The 26,552-nt window shown below is 50.9% G+C and overlaps 1 protein-coding gene across 7 annotated transcripts in view; it reads right to left on the bottom strand.

Annotated features, from left to right (window-relative positions):
- Positions 1-228: 228 nt before the first annotated feature.
- The window catches only part of MSI2 (musashi RNA binding protein 2), a 359,269-nt gene continuing 332,945 nt past the window's right edge, over positions 229-26,552 (bottom strand). For 2 of the 7 annotated variants that reach the window (XM_041001046.1, XM_041001041.1), the window contains 4 exons: positions 25,939-26,001; positions 8,856-9,064; positions 7,108-7,180; positions 229-4,606 (listed from right to left, as the gene is read on the bottom strand). In XM_041001046.1, coding sequence (XP_040856980.1) covers positions 7,139-7,180; positions 8,856-9,064; positions 25,939-26,001 — 314 coding nt within the window. In that variant the 3' untranslated portion in view covers positions 229-4,606; positions 7,108-7,138. The remainder of the gene's footprint in view (positions 4,607-7,107; positions 7,181-8,855; positions 9,065-25,938; positions 26,002-26,552) is intronic. The other 5 variants (XM_041001047.1, XM_041001044.1, XM_041001045.1 and 2 more) reach the window with 3 other exon arrangements.

Consider the following 26,552-nt stretch of genomic DNA (forward strand, 5'->3'; position numbering starts at 1 on the left):
AATACAGCAGTAGGGAGCCTTCCGCGCGGGCTCCGGAACTCTCAGTCCCCTCTCCCCTCACAGCCCTGCCGCCCGCAAATAAAGTCCTGTCTGAGACCACGCACTCTGATGAGCTGAGAGCCGAGGGTTCGGATTTGGGTTTCTCCCCGAGAGGGGTGGGTTTGGTATTTGTTTTTAAATATATGTTTTTGTTTAGTTTACCTCCTTTTTTTTTTTTTTTTTTTGGTGAGAAAGAAAGAAAAAAAAAGAAAACATATTACAGTATTAAAGTATTGCTTAACTTCCAGCATGTCCTTGTGTAGTGTCTGCCCAGGACTGGGCTAAGCTGACTTTCAGCTTTGGGGTGAGGGGAGGGAACTCGCCAGTGTCTTCCACGGGTGCGCTCACTGCATGCTGGCCCTCTTCTCTCCCTGTCGCCCCCACCTGGCTGTTCCTTTCTTGGAAGATGGCCTGGCTGGTGAAGCACATTTGTGGAAAAAAAAATTCTTCCCTTCCTGCCCCCCTCCCCGTCTCCCTGTCTCTGTGTGCCACTTCCAACTGATAAAGAGAAGTATGAGTTAGTGTTTCCTTTGTAAACAATTTCATATGCAATATAATACAGAAAGCATGGCTGACCTTGGATAAAAAAATGTAGTAAACCATATTGCTTTATTCTTGAATATGCTGCAGCGAGTGAATGGCGGATGACGCAGTGTGGTGGTGGAGGCTAAGTCCCTAGCCCTCGTTTGCACTCAAGATCAAAATAGATTTTGTTTCTCTATCTGGAACCAAAAATAATCTTTATTTTTTCTGAAATCCCCAAATGAAAAAAAGAACTCCTCCCCCACCCCCCCCAAATCAAAAACTTAAGAAACAAAACAAAAACACAAATGAAAACTGAACACCTTTCAGGTCGTTAGAACCAACAATTACCCAATGATTTTTATCCTAGTCTAGCAAGATGTGTGTAACATTCACTGGCTGTGAATCGCTGTGCAATGATGCATTCGACAGCAATAGAGCCATGCTACCTTAAAGTCCAAGCTATGAGTTCAAATTAAGATGATGGTTATGGAGGATAAAAACGCAGAGGCCTGTGGGGGCTTCACTGGAATCAAGCCAGTGGGCGCCTGGGACAGAGCGCAAGGCTGTTTGGTTTTCCCCACGGGGTAGGAGGAAGGCTACTACCAGGTCTGCGTGGGCTCCCGGAGGGAAGACCAAAGGCTTGGTTGCCTCCACAAGCCCCCAAGTCCAGGCGGCACCAGGAATGAATCCCAGAACTAATGCCACTTGCTCTCTGTTCAGGAGGAGAGGAGTTCCGGGGTCTCAGGCAGATGGAGCTGGCGGCCACAGGGATGCCCGCCTGGCGTCTCCGGGGTGATTCCTCGCAAAGCCGTCAGCAGGAGGGTCTCTCCCCTAGGGCAGGTCAAGGGTGGTGCCCGAGTGTGCCACTGAGTGTAACCGAAACCAAGACAAAGGCTGAACATCAGTGCTCAAAGAATTTACAAAAACGTTTCAAAATGGACTTCTAAATGAGGGGGTGGGGGGGACTCACGTGAACCTCAACCTAGGTAGCCACATGAAAACATATCAGATTCCACAAGATTGTGCTATGGGCTACTGGGTCTCTTCAAAAGGTATATAAACATCTAAAACATATTCACACAGATTAGCAATTTCTTCTGAGCATTCTTAAAAAAATATTTTTTTTTCTCTTTGTAAAATCATTTTAATATACCATGCCTCCCTCTTTTAAAAAATAAATTAAAAAAATCCAGTTTTGCATATCTGGCATTAGCATTTAAGGTAGTATGGCACGCCCCTTCACGGAGAAGGAGGGTGGGGATCTACAGGATGCCGCAGAGTCAGCTGGCATTTGAACGTGGTGAGACCTTGGGTTAGTTGAAACCACATCAGATCAGCAAAAGGAAAAATTAAACTTGAAATTGAAAAACAAAAAAATTAAAGGAAAAAACTGCCCCAAAATCATTAGCAATTTTTTTTTTAAATATATATAAGAGAAAGTTCTATCCTTACTGGTCCTAAATCTGAATAGCTATGTCTAATTTTTTTTTAAACCTTAATTATGTTATACCTATCAATATGTACTAGAAGAAAGAGGAGAAAAAAAGTCACTATACTAGTTCCAGGACAGCACGCTTACAAGATAGCCATTGTATACATTATTAATAGACAATGATCAACGAAGAGTCGCTATGAGGTGGAAAGGGGGCTCCATACATACAACACCGACAGGGACGAAGGAGTCGTTTTCTCCTAGGCTAGACACTGCGCTTCTGGGAATTACTGTCTCTTTTTTTCTTTTTTTTTTCTTTTTTAATAAAACTTCTATTTTGTTATTTTAGTACTTGAACAAGTTTTGAGATCTTTTTTAAAAGCGTACAGCATGTTACTTAATCTGGTTGTTTGGAAATTAAAAAAAAAAAAAGGGAAGGGGAAAAAAAAACAAATCCCCTCCCCCAAAAAGCCAAAAAGGTCATCAAACAACCTGACATGAAAACAAAGTCTATGATTTTTTTTTAATCTCGTTGCTATTTAATTAGAATTGAAAAAAGGCTGTTTTTTTTTTTCTTTCTTTCTGAGTTAGCATTTTGGAGTTCTTCATTTGAAAATGCGTTTGCCCTACCGCGTCTGTGAATGTCTACATTAGTCTACTTCGTTAGTAAAATTTATAAAAATAGGAGTGCAGCAGCTCTTTATAATAAATGTCGCATTCAGTGTCTCATACTGGCTGTGCCTTAAGTACCAAATTTATAAACGTAACAATTTAAAAAATATTAATAAAACGTCAATATCACATTTTAAAAAAGAAAAAAAATATATATCCACACTACAATAGGTTTTAATGCCATCTATTGAGTTGTACTTCTACAGTTGCTGTTGCCGACCTAGTACCAACATTTAAAAAAAAGTTAAATTAAAAAATATCCTTCATCATAAGTATCTTTCCCTGACCGAGGACCATATATTATAACAGCCAATGTCAAGCATGTGCAAACAGGAAATTGTCAGTTTTTCCCACCAGTCACAGTGCAGTGATGTTTATACTTTTTATTTTTAAAATTCTGTTTACATCTATAATAAATTAAAAAAAAAATTTCTTCCATAGCCTCTCTGGTGATACTTGCAGCACTGAGGTATTAAAAAATATATATATAAACCAAAAGGTTGCTTTCCTAATTTGTAAATAGAAAGTGAATGGAGAAAGGGTGGGATGAAGGCAGGGGCTTCTGCACCTGCCCCACGGTCCCCTGGTTCTGGGACAGGGTTGGGGGCAGGGGGAGAAGACAGGCAGGGTGTCCTAAAGACCTTTGGAGGCGCTGAAATGATCGGACAATAGAAAATGATCAAATATTTAAAAATTAAGACTGAAAAAGGATGCCCCCCCACCCCTTCTACCCAAGCCAAACAGGTGTGCTTTGAAACTTTAAATATGTTAAATATTAAAATTGTAGCTTTGTTTCTTTTTAAATGTCTTGGGAAAAGCAGTTTTCCATATTTTAAATAAAAACCTAACTAGCCGGTAACATTTGAAGCTGTGCACAGACGAGAGGTTAACAGGCTGGTATGACCGTAACACAGGTCGATCGCGCAGACAAGCAGCTCAGCACGGCTGTCGGGTTCCTGGGGCCGGCCGGGCAGCCAGGGTGCCCGTCTCGGTCACCCGCTTTGTCCAGCTTTCCTTCCTTCCTCCTTCCGCGGAGCATCAAACTGCCTGGGACCGACGCCCTCACAAAAATATTTTTGATTCTCTCTTTCTTAATAGTTTCTATGTAGTTAATGGAATTGTATTTACAACATTTCTCTTTTAGAATTCACAATTTCAAAAAACCTTATAATATCACCTCTTTCAACAGAAAAGAAAAAGCACTTATAAAAAGGAGGACACTCCGAAAACATTGTCGTCCTTACCTTATTGCCGAAAATAGATAGACTGAGGTTAACAAAGAGACATCACACCAAAGAAATGCTAGAGTCGGTTCATTAGCCTACTACACCTCACTGCTACAACGCAAAGGAGAAAGCGCAAGCCCACCGCCCACTCCCACGTCACAACTTCGCTTCAGTGTGTGTGCTAGGTTCCACCTGAAATTTCATAGTCTCAGAACTGGTACCAAAACATTGAGAGTTATATTACCATCTCAACATCCTTTCAACGTGAAAACAGAATCAAAACAAGCAAAAAAAAAAATCTTTTTTTAAAGAAAAAAAAATATCCTTAATATGACAATTATACTATGGTTAGCTTTTTACCTAGATATTAAAGCTGTGTGACTACGAGACTAAGTCAAAATCACTACCCAAACGTGATTCAAGGAGATTTCAAAGGAGAAGGGGAAGAGAAACGGGGACAGGAAACCATCAAGAAAACAAAACAAAACCAAACAGAACCAGAATCATGGGTTATATACACATTTAAAAGCCGTTGTTGTATATTACAGCAGTATCGTGAGATGATGAGATGCAGCCAACCCTCCGTCCGAAGTGAGCCATCTCTGGTTGGGATGAGGAGTGAGGCTGGTGGGGTTCCGGGTCCGAGGACATCACCTAAACAAAGGACCACTCAGAAACTTCGCCCAGTCTTGCCTGGACATCCAGGTATGCTCTGTAGGGCAGGGAAGGTCAGGTGTGGCGGAAAAGGAACATAAAGTGGGGATGGGAAGAGAGAGGAGAAGGGTCAGGCAGAGACACAACCAACAGATGGCAACGTTTCGGATAACGTTCTCACCACCACCACCACCACCACCACCACAGAGGAGGTGCAGATATGGCCAGGTTACTTCAGCTTCCAGCTATCATAGCCTGGGAAATCTGCCAGCTAAGCCACACCTGAGTCCAGGGAGAAGGTTGTTGTATGCACACCCTGCTAACCTGCCGCACGGAGGAAAATGTGGTCAGGCAGTGTGGTCATTTGGGGGTTGGGCCAATGTGCACCTAAACCAGAAGTAGTGGTCTGTTGAACTTGTGTTTTTAAAGCATCATGCTTTCTGAAAACAACTCTGTCTTTACCAAGTACCAATCAATACATGCTAATAACTAGAATTATTTGTACTAAAAACAGGGGGGAGATTACAGAGGGGTAGTGCTGTGGTGCAGTGGGTTAAAATGTTGCTTCCCATACCAATATGCCAGTTCCAGTCCTGGCTGCTCTGCTTCGGGTCTGGATCCCTGCTAATGCACCTGGGAAGGCAGTGGAAGATGGCCCTGTTACTTGGGGACCTGCACCCCTGTGGGAGATGCAGATGGAGTTCTTGACTCCTGGCTTTAGCCTGGCTTAGACCATTTGGGGGAGTGAACCAGCAGATGGAAGATCTCTGTTTCTCTTTCTTTCTGCCACTCTGCTTTTCAAATCAATGATTTTTTTGTTTGTTTTTAATCATACTGTATACTAAGGAGGAAAGATCAGGGCATAAAAACAATAGGGAACCATTTGGGTTACAGGAAACCTGTAGCCTCCCCAAAGTGACCCCGGACCTGGGCCTTTCAATTGTGATGGGCACTAGAGGACAGAGGGTCACAAAATGTACACTGGACCTGTCCTTCACTGATCTGTATGGGAGAGGGTGAGCTTCGTTTTTGCTTATTTCCTCCTTTTCTAGGAATTGGGTCCTGGAGTCAGAAGAGGGAGACTGAGCTGCCCTGGGAAAATGGGAGAGGCCTTGAAGGACGTGCAGCTCTGGGCTGGGAGCCCCAGTCCATCTCCTTCTCCCTGGGGAGGGCCCAGCCACCAGTTGGCATCGGACCCTACCCATGGCTGGAACTATCTTGGGTCTCCAGGATCTCTGACACATGGGTTTCTGCTCTCAGAGGACACTGGCTGTGTCTGGGCCCCCACACCCAGCTTTATTAGTAGCAAGTAGCTCTCCCCTTCACACTGTTAGTGGCCTCTGGCTCTGGCCAGCTATGGCTGGGTCAGCACTGGAAGGGAGGTGAGGCGAGGGCTGGGTGGAGTCACACACATGATTTATTTGGTTAGGAGAGGCGGTTGCATTAGTGGAGGTGATTCCTTAGCAGCAACGTTAGAGAAATCCGTTAGATTCATGGAGCTCAACTTTAACCTGCCTGGCCTCTCTCCCTGCCCTCACTGGCCACGTACCCTCTGTGGAGTGATTCTCTCCTACAATCCCAAGTGACAGCCTCACATTTGGCCTCGCCACCTTCTCCTAGGTCTCTGCTCTGCTTACCTACAGGAGACTGTCCCAGTGGGACCCACACCAGGCTTCAGCTGTCACTCTCTCATCTCTAAAGAGACAGACCCTTGTCCTAACTGCCTGAAAGACTGTGTGACCACAGCACACACCCAGAACTCTCACCAGCCCCTATTCACTCTCCCCCAGAATGAGATGCTTGCTTTCCAATAAGAACACGGCCAGAAGCTGGCTCCCCTACTGCCCCGGCCTCCTGTCTCCTCCAATCCACGCTCCCCACCCCGCCACATCACCATCAAAACGTTTTTAAAAATCTTTAATTATCTTGAGCTGAGTTTAAAAGGTTAGGAAACTGGCAGGGATCCAAACCCATGTTATGCAGGTGATGTTGTTCATTTAATTTGCCTTTTGTGTGACAATTTGGATAATCTCTCAGTAGTTACTGGCAAAAATCTTTTCTTTATACTGAAAGATGGAGCCTGGCTGTTTGCACATGCCCCACTGACTGAGCCACCAGTGGGCTCCAGGCTGTCCTGGAGATCCAGCCATCTGCAGGGCCAGCTTGCCGGACCTGAGCTGGGCACATCCCTGTCACCATCCCCCTGGGACGGGCATACATGATCTCCTTCCAGTTTCCCACACTCTTGATTGCATTTCGAGACAGAGAAAGATGAGCGATGGGGAAGATACAGCAAAGGAATCAAAATAACCCAATCACGGGAGAGAAAGAAAGAAAAGTGAGATGGTGGGGGTCATGATTGGAAGCTGCAGGAAGGGATGAGAAATGAAAACAGCTGGATTTGGTTTGGCCCCCACCCCACTGAGAAGGGGTCCAGAGAGAGGAGAGAAGGAGGTGTTGATGGGACAAGACAAGGGCATGCGCGTCCATGTATGACCAGGGCACATACACGTACGGACAGGCCGGCAGGGCGGACACACACGGCAGAGACGGTAATACCTCAGGGCGAGATGGCAACGAAAGCACCTGCTCAATGGTATCCATTTGTAAAGGCCGTTGCAATCAAAGGTCCCTAAAATTGCACAATTGTTAAGGTCATCAGTGTGCTATACATGGGAACAGATTGTCATTTTCAGGGAAAGGAAATTATCTCTAGGGCTAGTCCGTGGTTGCCAGCATGAATATGTGACTCTGAGACACTGCAGGTGCCACTAGAGGCTGGGGGCTTTGGGGAGGATATGTCCCCAGTGCCTACCTTTCAGTCCCACTCCCCTCCCCGGTTCCCTCCCCCAGATTGCCTGCTTATCATCCAGGGAAAATCAAGAGCGAGATTCAGAAGAGTGGGGGAGTATGGTGGGAACTGGGGGCTTGTGCCCCAAATGATAGGCATGGCTGCCCTGAACCCCACAGGGCAAAGATGGGAGTCTCTGTCTATAGCGTCACTGGTTGCAGCTGGAGAGAAGACATGCCAATGCAGACCACGCAGGGTGGGCATGGCAGCCCGCAGGGGCCAAACTGCAGCTTTCAAGTGCGGATGGGTTCTGTGTCTGTGGATGCTGAGGCTGGCAGGGAGTCATGTTCTACGTGGCAGTCGATGGGCCCCCACACCATGCAGTTCTCAACAGAAGGCTCCTAATTTGGAGTTTGGATATCAGTGGGTCTGAGGGGATTGGATTCTTCAAACTACTGACCTAACTGAGCCTGGCTTGTGAGTGGACTGGATGAGGACTCCGAATGCATGGGCCAGGGGCAGCAGCTGTGTGTGTCTGTGTGTGTATGTAGGTGTGTACAGACAAATGTGACTACACATGGAAGGCTTCTGATGCTGGGGGCATGAATAAGGCCACCCTGGTGCCTGAGAAGGTCTGCATGTACACTGTTCTCCCCAGTGCAGCTCCCAGGAAGTAGAGTCCCAGTGGGAGGACATGACCATGGACAGTGGACACACCCTTCTCAGCTCAACACCAAGCAGCCTCCAAAATGGCGAGGCTGGCCAGGGCAGAGGCTGGCTGGTTCTCTGTTTTCAAAAACAGAAGGGGCAGCGAGCGAGTGGGCTCAGGCACATTCATGCTCACACACACTGGGAGGAGAGGAACGATACAATCTGAAAACAGCATGCAAATCGGTTAAGCAAATCTCCATTGCCTGGATTAGTCAGATTATAGAACCACAGAGCATTACAAATGTCCAATGCATCTGGCCTTCCGGGGAGCCACAGCTAAAGAACTTACTTGCAACCTGGACACTGGAAGAGGGAACTGTCTGGGAAGGGTCTCGCACCCCACCCCACCTCCTGGGTAGCAGTGTTTCCCCAGGACAGGGAGCTGCCACCCAGCAGTGAGGTAGGGCCCGAGGTAGGCTATGGGGCAGTGGCACGTCCTGTCTGAGGTCCCAGCCCACAAGAGAATTTCCGAAAAGAGGGGATTAGGGAACCAAGGATCATGCAGATCCTGCCTCCTCGTCCCATCTTCTGAGGAAGGCATGCTGCAGCTAGGGACTCGAGGCTCGGGTGGATTATGTACATGGCTCCAGGTGATGGAGTGGTAATGTGAACCTGAACTCCCCTTACACCTTCCCCTCCCTCCCAAGGTGTCTAGATGGAGGGGCTCAGCCCTTGGCAGCTGGCTCATTGTCCTCTAGGTCCCTCTCCTCTTCAGTTCTGGGCTTTGTGGGTGCAGCCTCCCCATGGGCCAAAAGGAGTGGGTTGGGAAAGGGCAGGTGGAAGGGCCGGGGAGGCGGGTACTTACAGCAATGCCGTGGCCAAAGCCTGAGCCCGGCTGAGGGCTGGCCGCGCTTATGTAATTCCCCACTCCGGAGTCCTGGCTGGCAGGGCCGTAGAGATCGGCGACAGGTCCTGGGCTGTTGGCCCCCGGGAAGCCTCCGGGCCGCGCCGGGTTGGAGCCTGCCGGGGAAGCGGGCGCGCCAAAATTCGGTTGAGCACTGTAGCTATTCAGGACTGGTGTGCAGAGAATAGAGCTGGGTATGAGGCCAGAAGCCAGGCATGCACCGGTCATTACAAGCCAAACACTCAAGAAAAACAGCTGAGGCCCAACTTCTAACACTCAACCAAGGCCATGCGAAAACATCAGCAGGGACTCAAGAAGACTCAGCCCAGGCTACTACTAAGAAGCTTGGAGCTCCGAAAATAGAGAGAAGAAAAAAACAATCATTCAACACACTACGGCAACCAACCGGAGGTGCTATACTGCCCACCAAATTATCACAATAGAAATAGAGAGATATATGGAAGAGAGAGAGAGAGAGATTTGTTTTCACATCTGAATTGATGCTCATGCAGTCTTCTAGACTTGGGCACGCTGAGACAGCATTCACATCCCATGCAAACTACAAAGGAACTAGTTTTAGACTACACATTGTGTTAATATTGATATTAAAATGTGACAGGAAACAAAGCAATTTGTGTCCAGGAAAAAAAAATCTCTGGGAGGGAATTAAAAATTTTTTTTGTTTTGTTTTTGGTGTGCATGTTGTATTTTTTGTTTTTTGGATCCATCAAATGATCAATTTTTTTAAAAATTGTTAAAAGACAAAAAACAAATCCATTTTGCACAGTCTCCACCCCCCTCCCCACTGGCTACTCCCTCCCCACCCCACCCGGCCCATGGCCGCCCCTGCATGAAAGCCGGCACCACTGATGTGGCCACGGTCGGAGGATGGGATATGTCATGAGAGGCTGGGCATCTGAACACAACAGTAATGATGGCGGCGGAGGGGTTCCTTTCAGGGGTGGGGGTGGAGAGCAGGGGATGGAGGGAGGGGTGGGGTGGGGATGGGAGACCTAAGGCTGGGTAAGGCTGGCGGGGAGCCAGGGGTCCTACAGGCACCCACACACTCACCTCCTGCAGCAGAAGGAAAGGGGGTTTAACCTTTTTACTTCCTTTTGTTTAAAACAAACAAAAAAGAGAGACAAGCATCAATGCGGAGCACCCCGACAGGACTGATTCCCAGAGACGGCATGTCCAGCCTCAGTGCCCACGGCGCTGCCCACGGAGGCAAGAAGGCTCCGAGGGCACGTGAGGCATCTGGGGGTGGGGGTGGGGGTGGAGGTGCAGGGAGCAGGGTGGCAGGTGTCACTGCCTCAGGCACCCCCTTGCATCTCCCAAGTCCCTTTGCTCTTTCCCTGGCCATAAGCTGTCCACAAGGCTAATTTTGTTTCACTTGTACTGCCCCTTAGTAGTTTGACCTTTATTTTCTTTCCCAAAATGGAAACCCAAAAGATGTTTTTTTTTTTTTTTTCCAACTGCAAAAGTCATTCTCACAGATCCGTAAACCTCAAGGCAGGCCTGGGCATGTGGGGTGGTGACAGCTCCCCACAAGTGCTTCTCCCCTGGCCTTGGTATCAAGTGCCTTCAGAGGAAGTGGCATTCCGTGCCTCCTGCCTGGGCACTGCCCTCAGGAAGCCAGCACTGAATGGATGGATTTCCACCCACTTGTCCCAGGGGTGAGAAGAGACTGAAGATGCACCCCAGCCAGGCTGGCAGGAGACTGAGAGACTCAAGACACAAAAAAGACCAGACCCAGCGGGGCCTGTGGAAAACTGAAGTCCAGCTGCCTGCAGATGGCCTGGGGGCAGGGAGCCTTGGAGTGAGCCCCTTTGAAGGTGCCAGCTGGCTGGTAGAGACAGCAGGTTCAAGAGAACAAGAAATCACACGGGCTGAGAGCCACTGAATGGTCGATTTGGAAATGTGCTGGGCAGACAAAGGGGATTTTTGAATACAGAAGATTAAACTTGCAGATAACATTTGGTCCCTCTCACTCACAGAGGTCAGCATCAAGCCGAGATATTCCAAAGGTGGACTATTATCTTGCTTCAACATGCTTTTCCTTTTTCTGACTCAGGAAGATGCAAAGGCTCACCCTGGCAGGCAGGCCCCTCTTTCTCCACAAAGGGAGGGGACTAGGATGTTCTGTTTAAGGCTAACAGGATGGGGTGGGGATGGGGAGGCACAGGAGAAGAGGGAGGGATTTTCTTGGCTTCTTTCTCCACTAGCCTGATGTGGGTGCAGTAAGATGCTAGGTAAGCTCACTTATCTAGGGGAGTGGAGGAGGCAGATGTTGGAAGGGGCTTCTTCCGAAAGAGCCGCTCACAGCCTGATACACCCCGAGGCAATGGCCTCGAAGACGGGATGTAGTGCACTCAATGAGTCCAGAAATGCCCTCCTTGGTAGGATGAATTGGCAAGAGGATGCTTTGGCCATCCCTGGCAGCCTCTCCCACTCTGGTGTGTAAGGAGGCAGGCATGGAATTCCACAGCAAGCAGCAAGCAGTTCCTCTTGAACCTCAGCCACCCAATGACACTAATGTCATTGTGAGGAAGGGACTATGTTAGTCCTCGGTTTTCAAATCCACGTGCACATTCAACGTACTTGCACATCACACCTTGCAAATATCCCCAACAGGGGCAGAGGAGCATGTTGCTGGGTTCCCACTAGAGGGCACAGTCAGCAGACATTTAACACCCAATTTCCAGTGGGCCCCCTTCTCCAGGCTTCTGGGTAGAAGGACCTGCACCTCGCAGGGCTGAGGCCTCTACATTCCAGAGCCAGTCCACAGTGGCCTCTGGTTCTCTCCGTGGGCAAAAGGTCTGGCTCCAGAATGCATGTGCAGTTTTAGGGTTCACATCATCTGAAAGTCCAGGAAGACTGAAAAGCAAGCCACACTCTGGCTGCTTAGCACAGAAGGGGGTCTGTGTGAAGGCCCTGGGGTCACAGTGATATCTGTGGGTGGGAGAATTCACTCCACATCCTGAATGATCACTGGGCATACAGTAAGGTGGTGGGCAGGGTTACTTTCCCCCAAGTAACCTTGAGAAGCAAGGCATGGAGTGGAGAAGCGGATGCCTGAATATCTGTAGGGTCACTCTCCAGGCAGTGCTTGAATGTCTGTTGGAAACTGGAGGGGGGTGGGAGGGGAGAGTACCTTGTTCCGAGCCCTGAGACTCATCTTGAGGGACCAGACATAGTCCTACACACTGGAACGGGTCAGGAATGGGTAGGGTACATCATTCTGAGTGGGTCAGGGGACCCTGTCCATTACCCAATTTGGAGGGTAGGGATGGTAGAGTGAGGGAGTAAATCTCACTAAATAAATGGTGTTGAGATTTATACACTGGATGTTACAACTCCTGTGCCAGAAGAGGACAATGCCTTGCAGACACTTGAGCAGTTTGGCTGCAGACACTGTAAGCACAAAGTTGGCATGGGACAAGCCCTGCACCAGTGTAGCCATTTGGGGCTTCACCACAGTGAGCAGGCTCACTATGGCCACCCCCCACTCCCACAGCATGGTTTAGTCATGTACAGGGTCCTCTCAACCACTCTCCCACTGCCCGCCCCCGCCAGCACACTGGGCTTTCCCAGTGGGGGGAGAGCATAAGACAGGCAGCCGGGGTGTAAACAAAGAGAGCCCTGGACATGGGTCATGTGGCCACAGTGTGCCCCTGTCCCTGCTCATGCAGCCCAGTGAGCTTTGGTCTTAGACCCTTAGCAGAGCAGTCTTCATCTGTAATGTGTGTGTGTGGTGCTTTCCTCCTGACCCACTGGGTTGCTGCAAGAATGACAAATGCACCTAGTTCTAAAACAGCTGTGAATGTGGCACCAAACAAGGCAAGTACCCACTGCAGACTTTCAGCCTGTTACAGCACAACAAGATGCGTGTGCACACTCATTTGTGGACTGGGTCATCCGTTGGTTGCCTGCCACCATCCGGGACCTGAAGAGAGGGCTGCTGGAGCAGGCTGCAGGGGAGTCAAGACAGTGAGCTTCATTGGAGACAGCAGGAGAGGGAAGGGCTTCCTGCTCATCAAGAAGAGACCTTTTCCCCCTGGACACCTCACGGGGGGTGCTTAGACCCTCCCTTGCCATGGCTAGACTCAAGGCTCTAGACACCTGCACCATGCCCCTCAGGTCTGAAACAAACTGGAGGGCACTTCTGCTGCTGGCTGCTGCCATCCACAGGTGGCTCTGCCTCACGGGGCTCAGAGGGACTGATGGCACAGAACTGGTCCCCAGGAATGCAGCAATGGGGGGAGTCAGAACAGCCTCAGAGTAGGTGCAGAACACAGGTGTGCTTCTCTAGATCTTTGGTCCCTACTTGACACCATAAGACCAAAGGGAAAAAAGCCAGAACCCATGATTACAAGGGTGGGAAGGGGTGTCCCCTCAGAAGACACTTTTGACAACAAGAGCTGAAATCAGATGATTGCTGGCCCAGAGAAAGGGCACGGTCACGAAATCTTTTCCAGATGAGGTGCTCAGCTCAGGTCTTGGGACCAAGCCAGGATCCCCTTCGCGTCCTAGTTCCTGGTTTGGTAGGGTCATGTATGTGTACCTGGGGCAGGGCCAGCCCTGAAGACCATTTTGAACCTCTGCACTGGCCAACTCTCTACTCTAGCTAGAAGGCATTACCAAAACAGAATCAATGTCTCCCTGCCTGTAAGAGCCAGGTGAGAAGAAGCCTGGGCTGATGGGCAGTACAACAGGGCAGGGGACAGAGAGCAGGTGAGATGGTGGTCCCTGTGAGAGCATCTCCAGGGGCAGATGCCGGGTTAACTCATCACACTTGATTTTAGGAGGTGCTTACTTTAAAGAAATTGAAGATGCTAATAAAAGGTGTTGCCTGCCCTGTCCTCTCACCTCCTCCTTTGTGTACTGCCTGCATCCAGCTTCTGTCTGCCTTGACTGAACAATCCACATGGGCAGGACTGTGTTGCTGCCGGCTGTGCACACACACAGGAGCTGACAGGCTGCCCCAGCCGCTGTGGTCTCATCAGGCAACCTGCTCTCCAAGATAGGGGCCGCCTTCTACCTCCCCAGCCAAACCTCTCCTACTCTGGCTGCCTGGCCACAGCAGTGCTGTGTGGGGCCTTCTCCATAGGGCCTCCCTGAGGAACAGAGGTGTGGGCCCTCCATGGTAGTTTCCTTACCGTGTCCTCTGAAGGCAGCACTCACGGAAGATCATCATGAAAAACAGAAATCTGTTTCTGATAACAGGAGAAATGGCAGTGGATCATTACAGCCAATCTCAAGCAAAGCAGGATGGAATGACAGCCCCTGGTCTGCTCCCCATGGCTCTGGCCCTGGGAATCTTGGCTCAAGTTCCCCTCTGGACGACAGTGTGGCTTTAAGGTGGGCAAGATAGAGTCGGCAACCTCCCCCAGCCTGGGAAAATTATGTTGCTAAATTAAAATCCAATGTGTTCCAGGACCCAGATGTGGGGACAATCAATTTTGTATATGATATTACTTCTTAAAGCCCTGCTGAAATTCAAGCTCTTTCAAAAGGAAAAGGCAAAGACAGTATAAAACTGGGGGAGGAGTGAGAGCCACAGTAGGGGCCAGCATTATAGCCAAGTGGTTAGTTAAGCCACTGTCTGTGAGACAGGCATCCTGTGTGCACACTGGCTTGAGATCTGGCTGCTCCACCTTGGATCCAGCTTCTTGCTGAAGTACCTGGGAAAGCAGAGGAAGACAGCTCTGTGCTTGGACCCGAAGATAGAGACCTGCACGAAGTTTTAGGGTTCTGTCTTTGTCCTGGCCAAGTCCTGGCCATGGCAGCCATTTGGAGAGGGAATTAGCAGATGGAAGACCTTTCTAACTCGTCTTTCTCTAACTCTGTTTTGAGTGAGAGAACGAGAACACAATAGGAAGGCAATTCCTCTCACTGCCCATCTACCATGAGATACAACACAGAGGGGGAACAAAGTGAGCAGGTATCAGTGTTGGCCGTAACTCACAGCACATACCATGAGCGTGTGTCTTCTCATGGGACAGTCCGTCACACACATGCCCATGTGGGCTGTGTCAGCGACAGTTCTGTGATGACAACTTCTGCTTGTCTGCTCAAACCTTCACCTGAGTCAGAGTGCTGGGTTGTGTGTCTATTGCAGGAAGCTGATGGGCAGTGAAACAGACTTGGGGCTAAGCAGACAGGAAGGTCTAATTTCCAGTCAAGCCACAGCACCTCACCCTCAAGAGAGGATGTTACTCTGCTGGCTCTATGCCCCTCCCATCATCAGCCAGTGGTGAAGTGGAGGGGATCTCTTTCAGATCAAAGTCTCCACATTGCCATGGGACCCTGGGAGGAGGGTATAGTAGCCAGGGTGATGCACCCCATGCTGAGATACAGCTCCTTCTCTTTCCATCTTGACTACTCTGCTGCCCAGTACTCAGCCAGCTCTGTGAGCAGGCCTCGTGCTCCCAGAGGCCCGGGCTGAGCGGGGTGTGGGGAAGTGCACAGAGGAGAACATGGAAATCAGTCATTGACTGATATCTGCCTGTAGTTAAAATTCTGGGGAAGCAGCAGCCATGAGTGGGTCTGAGGCTGGTGGCCAAGGCAGGTAGGCATTCGTTAGGAGGGCAAAGGAAGCACCTTTCCAGGGCCAAGGTTGGAGTTCAGTGACTGCAAGGGCCCCTGAAGGAGCAGGCTCAGGTGCATGTTTCCAGGTAAGGACACGGATGGGGCCCCAGGTAAGGCAAGGCCACAATGCCATCACAGAGCACTCCCCAATGAAGGGGCTTCAGCAGGTTGCCTAGGCTGGGCCTTGAGTCACAGGAGCAGGATGGGGCTTCCTGATTCCTCTCCAGTGTCAATGGACACCTCAGCACCCTTGATGGGGAGCCTCTCCAGTGCTCTGAGGGACAACAGGGAGCCGTAGCAGAGACCGGTGTTTCTGGTGTGGCTGTTGCAGACAGCGATTTCGCACTAACAGCCTGTGGCCTCATCCCTTAGTTCATGCGGCTCCAGGCTCCAGGCACATACAGGCCAGAGCTTTCAAGAACAGAGGAGGAGCTCGGCCAGGAACCACAGCACTTAGGAAATACCACACCAAGCCACCCAGCAGCTGTGCCCAGGGCCTGTACACTCTCTCAGGCCAGTTCTGAGGATCAAAAGGGAAGAGAAGGGGAGCATGCTCCTCCCTCTAACACTTTGGTGGTTCCAAGTTTCTTCTGGTTTCATTCTGTCTTGCTTTGATTTGGTCTGGTGACTGCCTTTGTCCTTGAGGCACACCCCTCTCTTTTCACAAAAGAAACCAGTCTGCTTTCCCCCAAGCCCTCTCTCGTACCACAAAGCTGTTGTGTGCTCCCTCCCTTCCTCCAACCCCAAAAGCCACATCCCTGCCCACCCCCTCACATCCTCAGCCACAGCCTTGTTTGTATCTGGGGATTCTACCTATTGACTGCCCAGCACATGTCCTTTGCTTTAACTATTATTCAATGAAAACACTATGACATCCAAGGTCAGTCTAATGTCAAAATGAAACACTACCTAAGAATGACCCTGACCCTATGAGGCAGCGGAAGCCAGAGAGAAGCCTTGTGCTGGTGGAGATGGAAACCTCAGGAGGCAAGAGCCAACCAGACTGAAACCACAAGCACAAGCAGTGGCTTTGGCTGCTATGAGACTAGATTGGAATGTGCACTTTCTGAGTACCTGCAACATTGACTTTCGGTGACAAAGCCAAGGACTCAATATCATAGTGTCCCAGACAGGATGGGAGCCAACTCTGACCTGAAGGCACACTTTCTAAACTGCATTATGCTGCCCAGCTGACCCATTTTTGACCACATTAGAAGATCCCTCTTGTTGAGCTTTCTATATCCCTGAGAAACTGTGGCATTGCAGACAAGGAGTCCATTCTCTCACCTTGGAGTACAAGCTGCTGAAGGCTTAGACCCAGTGACCCTTCCCAGTTCAGGAGCTCTCAGATGTTGCAGAGGTCTCCTTCCATCAGACTGGGGTTTCCCAGGGTCAGGTTGTGCTGCCGCACAAGATAGGGTACTGCCTTTCTGCTGGGGATCACAGTACATCCCAGGAAGCAATACAATGAAGGCATGCAGACTTGCAGGGGTCAGGGCGCTACTGGAGAGAAAGTAAGTCCTGTCCACATATGGGTCATCACTAGGACCTGGACCAAGCAGGACGCAATGTGACCGCAGTCCTAAAAGGCCACTCTCATGGTGTATCCTATGGGCAGCTGGAATGCCAAAGAGACCAAGGGGCGCTGGCTGCCCTCTTACATCCAGCAGCAACAGGAACTCCGTGCCCAGCAAGGCAGCAGCCAGGGGGGTTGGTGGGAAGCATGCCAGAGGGGCAGCCCCTGGAGGACCTGTACAGAGAGCTTTCCACCCCAGCAAGCCGTCTTTAACGATTATAAAGGCACAGGAGTTTAATCCGTTTTTGATGTAAGTGCTAATAGCTCTGTGTCCTTGAAGTTCAAAGCGGGTGCATACATGTCACTAATTAGCCAAGCGTACAGCCATTCGGCTCCCTCTCATGTTTCTAATTAGGTCTTTAATAACAAACAAACTCCAACCTTACCAAAAAGCCCTCATTTGTCAGATAGTCTGGAAATGTGGCTGTCTCCTTGCCTGTGGCTGCCCTGGGCTGCAGGGTCTCTGTGTGTATGCTCTCAACCTCAGCCTGCACAGGACTGTGCTCTAGAGAGGCAGGACAGACATTCTAGGAGGACGAAGACCCAACCCCCATGGCCAAACCTGAAGGGTGGCCCTCCTGAGCAGGCTAAGAAGACCGGAAGAGGGTAGGCTGCAGGTGACAGATCTCGGGTGAGAGCCCAGACACCATCCAGTGATGGCCACAGGGGTATCAGGAAGCCGATGTTACGGTTACATGCCTTGCTATAGGCTGACATGACGGGGATGCTGTGTTGTTCAACAACTGCCCTGGTGACTGTAGCAGGCAGCCGGGTTCAAGCACCACCGTGTTGACCCCCCTCTGTGGGCTGTTTTCACTGTGGGATAAGCTACTGCTATGCCATGCTCACAGAAGGACAAACCACATTTGAGGCTGGAAATTTTGACAAGAAGTTTTTTTTTTTTTAACAATCAGCAGTTCTGGTGTCATCTCTGCCCTTCCATTTCTCCATGCACAAACTATGCGTGGCTGCTTTCAAATGTGTCCTCATTGTGTTTCCTATTCCAGGGAAGGCCCTGGCTTCCTTGTCACCTGCTCCTCTGATGCCTTAAGGTACTGTCATTGCTTTACCCTCCAAGGATAGGCAGTGGAGACACTGGAAACAGTGGCTCAGGATACACTGCGAGAAGCGGACAGGGTGAGAGTCTCCTGCAACACTGGTCCGGGCTGTGGTTCCTCTGCTCTTTTCTCGCTGGTTGCCTCAGTCCTGACCCCTCTGCATGGGCCTCCTTGAGGCTGATTGCAGGGCATCTGTGAAATTGACCAGAGAAGCCAGCCCCCTCCAGGTTAACTTTCAGAAAGATGGCAAAGCTGAGCTGCCTTTCCTGGCCACAGGCACCCAAGTTTGCAGGAATTGTTTACCACAGACCTGGACAGACCATTTTATTAATATTAAGTAACCAGGAACAAAGGGCCCCTTTATTTTTAGCATTCTTTAATTGTGTAGTAATTACTTATCTACAAAACAAATGAGCCCCTGCTCACTGTTGCCATGGTACCCAGAGACCAGCCTCCCTAAATGGGGATTGGCTAAACAACTTGCTGTTCTAATTCACAGCCCCGCCTTTCACTCTGCCATTGGTACAGAGCAGAGCCCCAGCAACTGGGCAGCCAATCATCTCCCAGAGATCAGACTGGGCCGTGCTTCCCCAGCGACCTTCCAGAAGCGCCCAGGAAAGGATGTTGACTCATCCCTTAGGAGAAGGCAAACACCCTCCACAGCTTTGCTCTGGCAGGTCTTTGGGGACAGTGCCTATTCTCCCTCAACCTTGTTTTCACTATAGTTTTTCTTCAAATAACTCCCTTTCCTCTGACCCTGCCCCTTCTGGACCCCTTTTGTCTGCCAAGGGTCGGGATGGATTCAGGAACCACAAATCAGACCAGAAATGTCAGCGAAAGTCAGGCAGTCAAGTCTGCAGTGGCAGAGGCAGGTGCAAGAAAACACCTAGGAGGCCTCCTGGGGTCACTGGTTAAGGATCTGGCATTATCACCGCCCCGAAAGCTGCAGAGAACTGAGACACAGGACGTCTGCTTACAGTTCGCTGGGCTCTGGCTGTGCGGAACCACAGAGCATCTGCAAATGGGCTGTGAGCCAGAGGAAGACACAAACCTAGGTTCAGTCCTGTATCTGCCCCTGCAGGTGAGCTGTCACCCCAAGTCACAGTTTTTAAATGGTTAAAATAGGAATAACAAGGCCAACTTCAGGGGGTGGTATGAATTAAAGTGGGATAAGGCAGACTGAATGCAGAGGCATTATTTTTATTAACACCTTAGCATCATCCTTAGTTTTGTTAAGGCTTGGCAGAGATTTCTCTAGCATCTCTATCAACCACATGTAAGGCACCCTTCCCATAAGGGAGCTCCCTGGTGGGTGTGAGTATGGAGTGGTGTGTGTGGTGGTGTGCTTATTCTTGGGCCATCCGCTGATGAGTTAGTCACGGTGGCCAGAGAAGCAGTTTACCACTTCGCGCAGTGCGGCATCCCAAGCTGGAAGGAGGCTCAACGACAGAGGATGAAGGACCCCTTGATTCTCTGTGCTAATCGTATAGATCTTACCCATGCAGTTCACTTGTCTGTGACGCTTTCTAGGTGTCAGCCTACGAATGCCATGTAGCACTAAACTGTGCTGACCTGGTTTCTCTGATACAGCTAAAAGTACCCTTGACTCAGGCCTAGGATAGCACTTGCCATCATTAAGCACTATCGTGTGAGACTCAATGCACATTTATCAAGTTAAAGTTTAGGCAGGTGTGCATAGAGTTCATCAACCCTTGATCTGGGACACATGTCACCAAGATTAGATCACGTGGTCTCAGGCTGCAGACGGAGGCTTCTCTGAGCACCCACCTACTCACCCTTCATTGCTGCTGGTGTCAGGTATCCTTTGTGAACTAGAAGGCCCCTCCATGGAGCTATCTGAAGAAGGTTCAAGCCTGGGACTCCATGCCCCAGGGAACCAGGCCTATGGCTCTGGCTAAGGTATGCAACTGTTCTGCAGCCACATCTTCTTAGGAAAGCAGACCTCCAGGTGAAACCCTGGCATAAGTGCCTGCTTCCCTGTCAGTTCTCACGGGCTGGCTGTGGCAGCATACACGACCCTGCTCCACACCAGCCCAAGCCCTGCAGAAACGCACACAAGCAGAAAATACTTGGGAATGGTTCTCTGACTGTTCAGCCTCTGGGTTGTCCCAGACACTGTCGTGCCAAACACCCAGCCCAGGGAGCAAGAGGGGGTGTCTCGGCCCCTCTCTGTTCTGAGTACTATGCTCAGGGAGCCCCCAAGGGCACCATCACACTTTCCACACCCGTCCCAGACAGTGGGACCCAGACTACTGAGCCAGCATGAAGGCGAAGGCCAGTGGGCTGGCAGACAGGCAGGACTGTGTCACCCACTGAAAATCATTCCACTGATTTAAAGACCATCAACACCCTCTAACTCCATTCACTTTAGGATTAACTTATACTTAGGTCTGGGCTTCAAGGCAAGTCACTAATTGCACTAGAGTTGATTTATCAAGTGCACAGTATTTCCATTACAAAATTATTGATCAGAGATGATGTATTTTATCCTTAACAGGGCTGGTCCAAAAGCCTTTGGAAAATGAATGCAGCTGAGGTCAGCAGTGGGCAGCTTTGCGCATTATTATAAATTCACTGAAATCCAAGGCTGGACTCGTCATGGGGAAAGTCATCACCCAGCAGTAAAAACTATAGACAAAGTAGGAAATAGGGTGTTTGCTCCCAGAACACATGGCAGTGGCCTGAGAGGTACCCTGAGGAAATTGCCTGGGGAGTAGTCTGGCTGGGGGTCATCATGGGTTTGCTCCCCCTCTGGGTCATGTGCTGGCCATATCCTGTGATCCGAGGTGTGGCTCTATCTTGGTGAGAACGACCACACAGATCATGGCCCAGGATGAACCACTGTGGGAGCACAGCCCACAGAGGCCATGGTGGGAATGGGGATGGTAGTTGTGGTTGCCCTCCCATTCTTCCTTCTCAGTTCTCTATGGGACCTTGCTGGCGGCAATGCAGCAAAGCCATGTGCAAGAGTAACGAACGGTACCTATTGATCCATTTTCCTGTTGACTGTGGTCACTTTCAGGCGAGAAAAGCCAGACAACAGGGACATTCAGAAGCCAAGACCAGATGCTCAGAACACTGTAAAGTGTTCCCTACCTTAATGCCACTTGGTGCCTGATATAAAGCAAAGCTCCAAGAACTGCTTATTGGAGGCAAACCTGGGAACCTCCAAGTTTACACCACAGGGGCGTGGCACCAAGATGCTGCCGTCAACTCCAAGAACAGGTGTGACACTCTGGCCCCTCAGCGTCAGCCACAGGCTGACACTGGGGAATGCAGCAACACCCCAAAGGGGGTGGGATGAGATGGGCATGTTCACTTCCGGAAACACATCTCCTCCTGAAGGCATGTTTTGCTCTGGTTCAGGTGAACTTACACTTTCTATCCTCTGCCTTGAATTTTACTTTGGCTCATTTTACCTGCCTTAGCCAGCGTGGGGAGGCTTTCCAGCCACAGAGCAGCAGAGCCAGACCCAGGATGTAGGCCAGAGGGAGGGGATTTTCCATTCTGTTTGCCTTCTGGTCTCACCTCTTCTCCTGTTCCTAAGCCTTGGCTTAATCTGCAGCTTCAGCAGCCTGGAGGCCTGACAGTTGCAGTCACACCTTCTGCCTCCTTCACACTGCCCAAAACCCAAGGAAGGCTGAGCCAAAGGACAGCTCCTCCTGGTTCCTCTACCTGTGCTTAGGTGTCCTCCTTCTGTCTGGTGGCAGTTGACCCTGTGCACTTCGAGCTTGCTACCCACTGCCACAGCTTCTTTCCCCAGAGCTGCTGTTTCATTTTCCCACCCGTGTTCTGGGGGTGGCGAGCTCTACAGCCCATGTTTTCCTCATCTTCTCTCTTCCTCAACAGTGCACCAAGGGGCAGATGATATACACAGGGCTGCCAAAGGGCAGGGTGAAAGCATCCTAAGAACTCAGGGAATGGGGGGTTTGGAGGGCCTGCACTGGGAGGCTTTCTGAGACAACGAAAGACCTGCCATGTTCAAGAACACCATGAGGAAGTCAGAAACAAGTGGGAGCTTTCCGACGCCTTTCAATCTTGGTTCCATTTATGGTCCTGCCAGAAGGACCCTGATGTCAACAGAGATCTTGGGCAAGGAGGCTAGAGCTGGGGGGTTGGTGATCCAGTTCTGGACTTGGGGAGCAGGGAGTGTGAGGGGAGGTGGTGGTGGCTGATGGCGAGAACATGGATCCAAGCCCCTTGGCAACGTGGACAAGATGGAGCCCCTTCTCTTCCTGGTCCCCGCCTAGCCTGCAGCCGGCCGTGCTGTGCTGAGCCGTGGGGAACCCTGTAATATCAACTCAACAATGCATGTTCTACAACTACAGCTACAGCTACCAGGACATCTACTACAGTGCATGCATTTAGTTCAGTCCCACAGATACATAACAATCTAAGAACAGGCAGGGGAGGTGTGAAATGTTTTACTGGACAACAGGTGTTTTGGAGTTGTGACTAATAAAAAAAAATCGAAAACGAAAGTGTACAAAAAAAGACATTTCTTGAGAACTGGATATGAGTTTGTTTCTTGAACTGTTTCATCTGAACAAGCAAAAACATGCAAACCAGCTGGTACTAACAGGAAGCTGGACACTGAGAGAGGATTAATAGGTGTGGACAAACCTTCCCGCTGAGCGTGCTCAGAAGAGTGTTTGAGAGGAGGTGTGCAGATCCTAGTGTAAGAGAGGCAGGAAAGTATGCCTCAGAGCCACTCTCACCGCAGCCCCAACCAAGCAAGAGAAAAGACAACAGAAATATGACTGCTCACACTCACCACACGTCGGGCGCTCACGACACTAGACTGGAATAAAGGTGGCAAGTATAAAGTACAGTAAGGGGTCCTGGCTGGGGCCGGAGACAGGCAGGGCTGGAGGGGGCTGCCAGGGGCGGGGGCCTGGCAGCTCTGAGACTCATCCACAGACTCACTGCCAAATGGCACCCCGAGACAGAATAGCCTGCAGATCCGAAGCACTTCCCCTGCCCATGCGGGTGGTGATGGGGTGGAGGGCAGGGGAGTCATTTGCCGATCTGGATTTGGATTTGGGGAGGACATGATTGGGGGGGAGGGTCACTGGAACTGAATGAATACGATCAAAATAAACAAACTCTTGACTGAGCACAAGAAAAGATGATGTCTCAAGCTACCAGGTGAAGGTGAAAGCAAGGTGACCACTGATAGTGAAGTTATCTAGGAGTTGGCCGGGACCTCCCCTGGCCCTGCTCTGCTCAGCTGCTGGGGGAGTTAGAAACAGGTGGGCAGGCTGGCCTAGAGGAGTGGGCTGAGGTGGGTGCTGAACCTCCTGGAACCTCCCACCCTGACACCACAGCCCTAACGGATGCCAGCTGTTGCTCTGAGCCACACTGAAGCTGCCTCCTGTCCCAGCCCTCCTCATGTGCTTCTTTACCCCAGGAGGTTATTGTGGAAAGGGAAGGAAAAAACCCAAAATGATGGAGCTAGACATAAAGACAAAAAAGAAAAAAAAAAAGAGGGAGGACCCTCAAGATGCTTAATCCAAGCCTGGAGGCCCCTGGGGGAACAGAGGCTACATTTCCCATGTTGGGGGTCATGTGTTGGGACAGCATGGTACCAGAATCATGGTATTCAGCAGTCTCTCCCCTGAGCCATGCATTGGGTTTGTGTTGGCTTCCAAAAGCTGAGGCTCCTATTCAGAGGATGAAGGAACCTCTTTCCCTGTGGCCTTGACTGCTGCACATATTCAAGTAAATCTGTGCAGCTCTAAGAGCTTCTACCATTTAAGGCCCAGCATAGGCAGGCAACCGGTCAACCCACCAGGCCTGGCATCTACATGCTTTTCTAGGAGGAGGGAGGTGACAGGCCCCCTACCTGTCTACCTACAGGCAGGTGTCCTCCAACCCAGGTGCTGTTCTGCCTGCAGCGGGTTCTGTCTGGCTATCATTGCATGCCTAGGTACCCCAGGCAGCTCTTGGGGCTGTCCTCTAGCTTCCTGGGGGGGCGGTGGGGAGACAGGCACCTCAGAGTTGAGGATTTACTCCTGGCACTAACCCAGGCTGGTAGGGCAGGTGGTCAGGAAGCACACTCCTGAATACAATTCACTAACAGTGCTGTGATGAGCATGGCTGACCTTGGATGGTCTGTGGGAGCTCTTGCTCCCGATGGAAATGGCTACAAATAAAACACCACTGAGCCTTGAAAAAAAAATGCGTGGCGGGAGATGACCTTGGGGGTTAGGGGTTAGGGGGAAGGGTCAGACTCCCTCTTGACTCTCGGGGTCTGGGAGAGGGCAGGGGGAGGGCACAGACCGCTCTAGCTCTCCGACTGGCAAAGAACCCCATGCTGCCCTTTAAACTTGCCATGAAGTCAAGGAGAACGGGGTGGGGTAGGGAGAAAGGCAGGGTTAATTTTGGGTTAAAGTTTAGTTTCATAATCCAAGTTACAAAAAGAGAGAAACTGAACGGAGAAAACGACAACCAGCAGCACTCAAAAATCTCCAAAGATTTTTCTTTTGTTTTAAATTTCTGTACCGCCCCCATCCCACCCCACCACTTTTCCTCCCCCACCCAGGCACAGGTAAGGGAGAGGAGGAGGCTTTTTTGTCGTGATACCAAAAAGCACTCAAGTTGAAAAAAACAAACAGAACAGGGAGACATGAGGCACCTGTGCACCCCATGCCCAGGGCTGGGGGACAGGGAGGTGGTGGAAGGACACTGGCCAGGGAGCAGGAGGAGCCACTGGTGTTGGCCATGGTCAGTGGAGCTGAGGGCACCAAGCTTGCTCAACCTGCTTGCTGGCAGACTGCCCCCCCAGCATCCCTTAGGGACCCCACCCTGGTCCCTCCAAATAAAACCCCAGCAGACGATTTGGGGAAGGGGTCCTTTGTAGCTCCGAGGCAGTGCCAGTTTGCATGGAACGGATTTTGACTGACGTTTTCTGATGGGCCTCATTGTGCCAGCCTGTCACCTAGGGCTCTGCTCTCTGATATTTGCTCTCTGGGCCTCTGATGCTCCACTTTCTGGCATCTCCTCACCAGACCTCCGCCCAGCCCCACCCCCCCTTGGAGCCCCATTACATCCCCACTAAATGCCTCCCTGGGGACCCAGGGCCCTGCCCACAGGGTGTGGGGCACAGGTTTGCAAGCCAAGGCTTCTGAGTTGAGGGCTGAGTGGGCTGGGGAGGGCGCCTGGCACCAGAGCAGGAGCTGGGACACTTTGGGGAGAACGAAAAGGTTGCAGGGACCTGCCTTAGTCCTGGCCTGACCCACCACCCTGCTGAGATAGCCCCCTCCCCCGAGCCTACCATGTTGTTCTTGGGGTGCTAGGCTTCTAAAAGGTCCCACTAGAGACAGCAGGACTGGGGCCGCCTATGGGGAGAAAAAGCCCCGAGCTCCATAGCAGGGGAAGCCCAGAACCTCACTCAGTGGGGAAGTCTGGGAGGCAAAAGGGCAAAGGGTCAATCCCACCTGGCCTGCAAGGGCCCTGGCGTCCAGCCAGATGGGCAACCCCACCTGCCAGAGGCAGTAAGGGGACAAAGAGGTACCCTCATTCCTCCCCTGGCTGGCTCAGAGCCCAGCAGAATGGAGCCTATGGAACCAGTGAAAGCCAAGGCCCTCAGGGTCCAGGAGCCAGCCAGTTTTCTCTTTCCCACGGGAGTTGCCCCACCCCCTGGGCTGCAGTCTCAGGGACAGTCCCGGCCTGGGCCCCGCCCGGGCTGTGGTGAGAGGAGCGTTGGACAGACACAGCCACATAGACCCACAGCGCCTTTACCTTTCCCTGCACACTGGGCATGCCTGGGAGCCGCCTGCCCCATACACCTCCCTACCTGATCCTCGGGCTGCTGCCACCGCCGCTGCTGCCACTGGTCCATAAGCTGCTGCCGGGAAGCCTAGGGAGAGAGGGGAGTGGTAGTGATGAGGGCATCCCTGCAGGGCCTGTCCACCCGGCCACTCCACCCCTCCACACAGAAAACAGGCACGGAAAGGGACTTGCATGGCAGTCTGGGGGTGGGGGTGGGAGACAAGGATGGGGCAGTGACTTTAGGCTTCTGGGAGGCACAGCAGGGTCAGGTGAGTATGCTCCACATGTCACCCAGACACTGGCTCTGAAAGGCCCTCGGAGACGGTGCAAGGGTGTGAGGACAACTCTCTCCCGAGGCCCAGGGCTGAGCCCTGTGCTGAGGATGCACAAGAACCGGCTGTGCAAGCTGCAGGGCCTGTCGCTTGGTGCTGGAGCTCTGTGCAGGATCTCCAGGCTGTGTGCTCAGCCAAAGGCAGGAGGTGCTGGGGTTGACCTCCTAACAGAACTAGTAACCTGGCCAGGGGACAGGTCAACCACAGCTCTTCTGCACACCTCTGCAGGTCTGGCAGGCCTCTGAACTCTTAGACTTTGTCAAAACCTCACATCAGCAGGGTCCCAGCAGTGTCCTGCAACATTCTA

This window comes from Ochotona curzoniae, unplaced genomic scaffold (assembly GCF_017591425.1).
Source record: "Ochotona curzoniae isolate NIBS_2020 unplaced genomic scaffold, NIBS_Ocur_1.0 scaffold_2453, whole genome shotgun sequence".
In the NCBI taxonomy this organism is placed as follows: domain Eukaryota; kingdom Metazoa; phylum Chordata; class Mammalia; order Lagomorpha; family Ochotonidae; genus Ochotona; species Ochotona curzoniae.